Source organism: Scomber scombrus, chromosome 6, assembly GCF_963691925.1.
Source record: "Scomber scombrus chromosome 6, fScoSco1.1, whole genome shotgun sequence".
NCBI classification, from domain to species: Eukaryota; Metazoa; Chordata; class Actinopteri; order Scombriformes; family Scombridae; genus Scomber; species Scomber scombrus.
Genome location: NC_084975.1, coordinates 6,247,175 through 6,255,842, shown reverse-complemented (window position 1 = coordinate 6,255,842; position 8,668 = coordinate 6,247,175). Strand labels below are relative to the sequence as shown.

General features: G+C 38.8%; 1 protein-coding gene across 1 annotated transcript; it reads right to left on the bottom strand.

Moving 5' to 3' along the window:
• Nucleotides 1-1,333: 1,333 nt before the first annotated feature.
• Nucleotides 1,334-3,054, bottom strand: LOC133982301 (alpha-1,3-mannosyl-glycoprotein 4-beta-N-acetylglucosaminyltransferase C-like). Its single transcript, XM_062421281.1, has 3 exons — nt 2,917-3,054; nt 2,634-2,781; nt 1,334-2,502 (listed from the first exon to the last, which is right to left on the bottom strand). The coding sequence occupies exons 1-3, from the start codon at nt 3,043-3,045 to the stop codon at nt 1,334-1,336; spliced, it is 1,446 nt and encodes a 481-aa protein (XP_062277265.1). The 5' UTR covers nt 3,046-3,054.
• Between the last annotated feature and the right edge of the window lie 5,614 nt (nt 3,055-8,668).

Genomic DNA, 8,668 nt, shown 5'->3' with positions numbered 1-8,668 from the left:
GCATTGTGCTTCAGTTTTATCTTTAGTCATCTTTAATGTTATTAGTGACACCTGTGAGTTTTTCTACTGCTGTGAAAAGAGTTTCATGGTTACCATTGCAAGTGCTTTACAGACCTTATATGAATAAATATTTGTCAGGTATTTTTACATAGTGATTTTTATAAATTAAAACAATTTATGTGAGGTTTTGTTACACTTTTAGTCCAATAATTGAGATGAGTTTAATGAGTAACTGTTAGAGACTCCCTCTGTGTCAACGTTACCATCAGATGGCAGCAAAGGGCATCAAATAAAATTAAATAAAACTTTTTCTGAGCCCACAGATGATTAATACCCAGCTGATTGGTGAAGGGCTGCAAGTTCCTTTCATAGAGTAAAGATCTTAGCGAGAAGCTGATTTCTGACGCAGGTTAATTTAGCTCTGTAACTCTTAAAGGAATCAAATAATAATTGCAAAGAATTGGCATTAGATTGTGGATTTGCAACTGAGATAGATCTCATTACACAGTTGGATGATTCTTCAAGAAATGCATGACTCATTATTACAGGATATTAGATTTGATTCTTTTCATTTTTCTTTTCTTTCTTTCTCTCTCTCTTGTTTAGAAATGTTCTCACCCTTTTTAATAAGGAAATGAAACTCTTATATCCTTACACTCATTATCAGCTTTTCTATGACAGCTCTACTTCCGCTGCTACTTACAAGTCCTGAAAACATCACCTATTAAATCCTTTCCATCCTTGATTTTCTTTTACCTTCACATAGAAATATTCAAAATTTCAACTTACAGTGCTGTGGAGAACCCACCCTCATTCATTTTCAGGCTTAAAAACACTGTAACAAAAGGCTTTTCAGAAAGGTTGGCCATTTCATTTCACTCACATTATTCAATTTTGATCACTGAAAAAAAAAGGGGTGGTTCAAGAGGTACCGAAACCAGGCTACAAAAATGTATGTGTGATCTAATAAAACAGCACTTTTACAAGATTTGAGCCTGTTGTGTTGAAGCTTAGATTTTGTAGTATTACACTTTTGGAGCTACGACAAAAGAAAACAAGATACCAGACAAGTAGGAAGAAATTTTATATACACAGATTTTTAGTTTAGGAAAAATGAACATAAGTATAAAGGCTCCATACTGTACAGATCTGTCATTTTAATACATAAAGGGGGAAAAAATCACATTGAAAACATACATTAGATCTCTGAACCCAAGAAAATATGGATTGTTTTGTTTGCATCTCCCCAGCAGTAGTCCAAAAGGAGCTCATAGCAAACACATCCAAAATGAATGCTGTACATACATGATGATACATTTAAAAAGATCCTCTGTTACTTCTTTAATTGACTCACTGGCTGTGTGGTCCATAAACTGATAGTTCTTATAATGAGCCACTCTTTCTGATTGGCAGTGATGACAATTCGCACGCACTCGATGTCAAAGCCGATCTTGTGGTCCACATTGGTAACCTCAATGTTTCCCCCTTTAAATTCTCCCAGTGTTATGTATGATGTACACTGCCTTCCCTGTTTAGTTTCCACAGACTTCTGTCCGACTTCCAGGGCTCCGTGGTGAAGAATGTCGTTCTGCCGATCATCAGTACCTGTAACAATTTTAATTTTGCTGATTTTTGTTGATTTGTTAAAGATTATGACAAAGAAATCTCCAGTGCAAGGAGGTTTCCCCCAGAAATACTCATCAACAATACTACTATAAGCCTTGGTGGCGTCATAGTTTTCAAAGACGTTAATGTTTGTGTAAAGGTTGGCAGGAGGGTTGTCAGGAATGTCTATGGAGTCCTCCTCGAAGTCGTCGTCCTTCAGCTTGTTCTCTGCTCCTTTATAAGAGGAGTAGTAGCCCATGTGCTGGAACAGTGAGGGCTTGAAGCGGATCACGTCCTTCTGGGCCAGTAGACCCCTGAAGTGGATGAGGAGCCAGTCGCAAGGCATTTCCTGGTAGAACATGAGGAGGAAATGAGCCAGACGTGGCAGGTCTCTGGAGTGGTACAGCTTCCCAATGTAGCCCAGCTTGGAGAACTCCAGCATCACCCAGTAGGAACCTTCTCTGGAGGTGATCACCTTCTTCAGCGCTGTCAGGAAGTTCCTGGAGCAGCGGACGTCGTCTTCTAGCATCATGTAGAAATGAGAGAGGTTTGTGCAGAAGTTGAGGAGGAAAGCGTAGTCTACGTTCTGCTTAGAGCGGAAACGGACTCTGTCCTCCGGGTCGTTGTAGTTCCTTTTCAAACCATCCAGAGATGGATAGTATTCCTCCGGAGCCTGGATCACCAGGAGGCGTCCAGCTATTATGTGGTGGGCAAACTTCCTGGTGATTTCTTGCACCAGGTTCTCACACCAGACCAGGTCAAAGTCTGCCAGATGGACTACAACCACAATCTCTTTCAGTTCCTCATAACTGGACTGATCAAAGATGGATTTGATTGTCTCCAGAAGGTAGGTCCCCTTTTTCCTCTTGACAGATGAAAGCCCAATGGTAAGATACTCTGTGAAAACAAATCACGTAAGTCTCCTCAGGGTGGAACATGCTAAAATATTTCTTGTTGCAAGCAGTAAAATATAATTCAGACCTAAAAAACTAACATCAAACTAGTATCTTCCTGGTAGAAATACCTACTTTTGCGTGGTAAAGGAATTCCCGCAAGGTAGCGATATGTCACATTTACGGCCCCAGAGAAGTTGGACAGATCTCTGAAAGTGTGGATGTATCTCTCAGAGTTTGCAGGATGCATCAGTGTCTCTCCCAACTGTCTTTTTTCAGCCTCCTAAAATATTAAAAACAAAAACACCTGTGAGAACATGTTCAGCAGTATTTTAAAGTAAAATATGAAGTGTTGTACTTGACAAAGGCTGGATGCTCTGATACTGAAATATCAAATTATCTTAGGCGAGAAACTCACTAGCACATATCCGTCATCCATGTAAAGGTTGAAAAACAGCAGGAAGGTGATGAGGAAACCGAGGAATGGAAACATGGAGCGTTTCCTGAAACACCTCATCTTGTCCACGGACTTCCACATTAGCCTCATGATCACGTCTCTCACTGCAAGAAATCAGAGATAAAGGAAGTTGGTCATTAAAAGCAAATAAAAAATGATGAGATCTTGCCCATATGGCAAACTTTTTAAAATTCCAATCCCTTGTAGACATTTGGGTTACGACAGTGATAATAAGGATTAGAGATAGATGTCTGTGAATAGAATAAGTGAAAGGACAGCCTCAACTCTCTGAAACAAAAAGTCCTGAAAGATGCCATGTATGAATCATAATGTTGCAGCAATTTGTCGATTAATCAATGACTTTGATTAATTTGATAATCTATTTTTCATTTAAGCCACTGATCAAGCAAAAGTCCTGAAGATTCAAATATGAAAATTTGCTTCTTTACTCTTATTTTTATTGTTGTATTCAAGTATCTTTTTGGCCTTGGTGCGTTGATCTGACAAAACAAACATTAACAAGTTTTTACTGACTAAATAATTCCTTATTTAATCAAAAAAGTATTTAAATTAATCTTTAAAGCTACAAAATAAAACATTTTTGGCCACTTGGGGGCAGCAAAAGCCAGTACATCAGTACATCAACATATTATTACCTTATAATGATGTGCTTGCATAGAAGTCATTATGCATTTAGTAGTCACAGTGACATTATCATTTATTTGTAATTATTTTTCTAGCCACCTGACAAATGTAAGTCCACCATACACTCCTTTTAGCTCTGTTTTAGTCTCCACTGACCCCTGGGAGACATATCTGTCTCTTTAGCTGCTTCACTATGCTCAGCAGCAGGTATCTAAATTTGCCTGTCTGCCATTTGGTGCTGAGAAAGTAGTGTCCAGTGTTTTTTTTAAATAGATTTTCATGCTAAAAACAGCTGCCTGCTGTGCCTGAAAACAATGGTGACATGAATGCTAAGTGTGAACCAAAACAGTAAAGTTGTCGGCCATAAAACCAAAACAATAAAAGATGCCAAAATGTTTAAAAGCGCTGCAGTCAATTGATAATTCTTTGTGGGTTCATCACTGCATGTGACTCCTTTCACAGTACACAGAGTCATTCAATCCATTGTTATTATAAAAATATTGATTGGTGCAGCTTTAACTGAAATAATAGTTAAAGCCATAACGTATCAGCCACAATGTGCTGGATGTAAATTTATCTTTCATTGGATAATGATGAGCTACTGAGTATGACAGATGTGGCCGACGGCACCGACATACAGATACAGAAGGCTGCTCATTTTCAGGTTTATCATTGGATTAAGGAAAATGATTGCCTAAATGGATCATTTATTTAGTTAATCTACCCACTCAGGGGGGAAAAAGTCAGTCATCTGTTCATATTGTGCACAGTAGTTGAAAGCTTGACACATGAGGCAGATGATGTTTTAAAACTCAATAAACACCAGTGGAATCTCATGATAGAAAACAAATGATCTCAGCCCTGTTTACTCCTGATGTTGACTGTTTTAAATAAAAAGAATTACCCTGCTCACTATCTGTCCTATTTGGCACCTCATCTAAAACCCCCCCCCCCAAAAATAAAACTCATCCCATGGCACCCTCCCTAATTCTGATAAGACAAAAACGCAGCTTTCGATGTGAGAAACCGTGAGCTCCCCAGTGACAGGGACAATTTCGGCATAGGCTTGTGTGCCGCCGGGCCCAATAACTCAATAAACAACTTATTATTCATTGTGTTATTCATTGCTCGAGTTCCATTTTAGGAGAAAACCATCTGCCATCTGCTAGAGAAGTAAGCCATTTTGTGTCTCTGTCACCAAAAAAAAAAAAAAAAAAACACTACACGGTGGCACCTGAGAGACACAGCGGCAAGAGTAAGTGGAAACACAATGGCAGCTGTGAATCAATATTGTGGAAGTCCTGACAAAAAAAAGCTCTTCCAAATACACACATCCACACACACACACACACACACACACACACACACACACACACACACACACACACACACACACACACACACACACACACACACACACACACACACACACACACACACACCATTATTTGAAAAAGCAGCCTGCAAAATCAGATATTGAGACGATGAAAGAATCTCTAACAAGGAGAAATAATGGCCACATGCTTGTTCTGCGAGAGAAAATACTGCAAAGAAATTAGATTTTTGTTTGCTTTCTCTGACTGAATCTAAACAACAAACAAGCCGCACATAGGTCACGTACATTTATATGGAAATGAAGTTACGTCTATGAATAAATAAGCGCCATTTGTTGGGTCTGTTTGCTTTAGTTGGAAATGTGCCTCTGCCAAGTTGTTTTTTTCTCCCCCCCCCCCCCCCCCCCCTCAGCAAATTATCAGTGTGTGCCCGGCAAGCTCATTTCTACAACTGAAGTAATTTCAGATTAGAGCCAGTAAAATAATAACAGGTAAAGGTGAATGCCAATGAGTTTCGGTGTTAAATTAAAAATGTTATATGTTTCTATAGGTGTGTTATTTTTCTTTGCTATAGTGCACATTAGTACACAGCCTCTCCAAAACTGAAATGAGAAAGCTTTTGTTTTTATAAATGTTACCTCCACAGAAAAAAGGGAATCATAAAAATTCTTCAATATTAGTGTGGCCTACAGGTAACCCTTTCGGATGGAAAGTTAAGTAAGCAAAGTCAAGCTGAATAGGATGATTCAGTCAATTTCTGCTTTCATTAATATTTCCAGGATTTACAATAGCTTGAGGACAATGTGAAGGATAAACTTTCTAAACTTCCCTAACGGGGACGTAGTAGTGATGCTCTTAAATTGGCTGCCGGCAGCTTACATCTGATTTTAATGTGATGTTTTCTGGTCAGTGTAAAGAAGGAAAAAAGCTACACTGTCACATTTCTTTGCATTCTGATTTGGAGATAACTAAAATAAACATTCAAATTGTAATTAATCGAGTGTGTTAGTTAGTTTCCTAAGTCTAAACATATTATATTATTGGTTACTTTTAACCACCCCAATCTTATCCTAATCTTAAGCCTTGAAAACCCTTGAAAGTAGAGGGGAAAAAACAGGAAAGTGACATGATAAATATGTCATCATATGAAACCATTTGGAAAAAAACAATGATATGATGCACAGTGTAAGGATCCCATTATTATTTTAAGGGCCAGAGTTAATAATTTGCAATAGTTTGCATAATTGCAACATCCATTGTTTGATTCTGGTGGTAGACCTTTATTTCATATCACACTACTGTCTTTGTCCTTGTTTCCTGTCTCTCTGCACCTTCCACTATTGAATAAATGCACAAAAAAAGCACATAAAATATCAGTGCAGCCTTGACTGAGGTATCCTGACATTTAAACACCAAACACAGGATGCCATTCATTGTGAATAAAAGCTTAAAAAAAACATGCCAGCAGTGCCCACCAAGGTGCAACTTCACAGCTTCATGCAGAGGACTGAAAACCTGATAACGACATGCTCGTTTTGTTTTAAGTGTTTTCTGTTTCATTCAACTACATAACAGTAAAGTACGAGCAGTTTCTTGATCTTTTATTATATCATTTCAATAAACCACTGGAAATAGATTTTAAAAAACAACACATTGCTCTGGCAATTAACTACCCTGTCATGTGCTAGTATCAAGAAGTAACTTTAGAAGTGTCTTAAGTTGCAATACCACCGTCGGCCACTAGATGCTGGCTCCCATTGACTCGCATTCAAAAAGTGTAAGCATCTCTCTAGAAATAAAATGTCAATCATGTTTTTTTCAATGAGTCATTATGGTTTCAATCTCTTAAATTCAGGCCTCCTAATAAATGTACTGGTGGTCATTTTGGAAATTATTGGTAAGATCTGAAGACTTGTAACACCTTTGATGTCTGCCATGTGGGTGTTGATTGACAGTTGGCTCACCGGCTGCTCTCTCTGGGACTTGGAGCATTGTCACAATATCTCAGTAAATGTAATGTTACTTGATTATACCTTGTTAGCATAATTTAGCCCAAGTGTCCACTGGTTGATGTTCCATGTAAAGTAGTGTTTGCTTCACTTCGAGGTAGTGGGGTGTTTTCCAGAGCATGATAGGCAAGATCCTGAACTCGTGGTCCTGCCTGGGCTTCAAACCAGCTGCAGTGCAAACCAATGGGTGATATTAAACCTAACTACGTCTATCTTTAATGGCTAGTGTAGTAATATGATAAACCAAAGTTGTAATGATGTTAGTTACATGGCAGCTTGGTTGATCCAGTATTAGTATTGAGGATGATAAGATGTAACAAAGACAGACACCGCAGCTGAAATGTGGTCAAAGCAAAGAAGACAGGCTCAAGTCCGTTACAAATGTCTTTTGCTGGTGTGATTCTTGTCCCTGTCAGTTTGTATTGGTAATGGATCCTAAAATGAAGATTAACAGCCCTCTGAGCATGCCACATCCGAACAGTAATTTGGAAAATGGAAAGCCTGCAGCCTGAACACAAGTTTGAAGAGACAAGCTTGTGACTGGAGGGTTTCACAGTCAATAAGTGGACCCGCTGTGAAAGTCTGATTGTGGAAAATGAACGAGTAATGCTTTAAATTCAACGACTTCTATCAAGGTGCCCTTCAGCAAGGCACTTAATCCCCATTTGCTTCAGTAGCAGGGGCAAAGTCATCACCAGTGGAAGATTGTGGTTGTACTGGAAGGGTCCCTGGTGGGAATGTGTGTAACTGTATGAAATGCTGAAGCAGGGTCTGCCTGCTCAGCAAAACCCTTCCCTGAATAAATTAAGAAGTAAAAAAGATAGATGGGATATTTTTCGTTGCAGAGACAAAGCGCTGCAAGGCTCCACTGCGATGCATCTGCACGACAGCTCGCTCACATTATCGAACACAGATGATTTGAGGTAGTTAATCCATTTACTTTACTTTGACAATGTGGTGAGTGTATTTTATTTATGTGCTATTTCTGCTGCCGGCTCTGTGAAGAAATCCATCAGAAACAGCATTTAGTTACCGCTCCTACACACCTTAAGTACATTTCAGTCACATACAAACTGCAATCTGACTACAAGAGGACATCTTCAAATGCCAATAGAGGAGGGAATGCATCTCTAAACCCACTGAAGATGAATCATGCTCCACTGGGAGGAGGTTGTGAACACATGTAACCGCATACAGTATGTATTTCAGTGTGAAGAGCGTCCCTAACTGCATTAAAGTGTGGTATTTTCAGCTTTGTAGCATTCATTTACAACCCTGTCTCCTGGAAATTAAGTTTAGATACTAGTAATTTACAACAGCAAATTCAATTTGCCCAGATTATGTTTTTTTAAATCAACATAATGAGGAAACATTGTTAGTTGACATATCCGGCAAGTCACAAATTGAACTGTATTTCAATTGTTTTCCTCCACTTGTGCAATGTAATATCTGCTCTCAGCAAATACAGTGAGATAAAACTAATTAATGGTCATGGTGGAGTAAAGGGAATCTCCTGAGCTTCACAGGTGGAGGTCAGCGCTCTCAGGACAGGACAAAATATGAAAAACAGTTTCAATAGGCCACTTCTCAAGGAGTGCACCCAAGGATGATAGCGCACACAATTAAAAGCGAATCATTTTGGTTGACTACAGAAAAAGCACAAGTCTAGACATATTTACTCTATCAGCATTTAAGCAAAACTGAAACCTTTCCCTGAACTTGAAC

Excerpts from the sequence above, each read along its gene's own strand:
- LOC133982301 (XM_062421281.1), bottom strand. The coding sequence starts at position 3,045 with ATGAGGCTAATGTGGAAGTCCGTGGACAAGATGAGGTGTTTCAGGAAA. Across the intron at positions 2,782-2,916 it reads TGGATGACGGATATGTGCTA|GAGGCTGAAAAAAGACAGTT; the intron begins GTGAGTTTCTCG and ends TTAATATTTTAG. Across the intron at positions 2,503-2,633 it reads AATTCCTTTACCACGCAAAA|AGTATCTTACCATTGGGCTT; the intron begins GTAGGTATTTCT and ends TTGTTTTCACAG.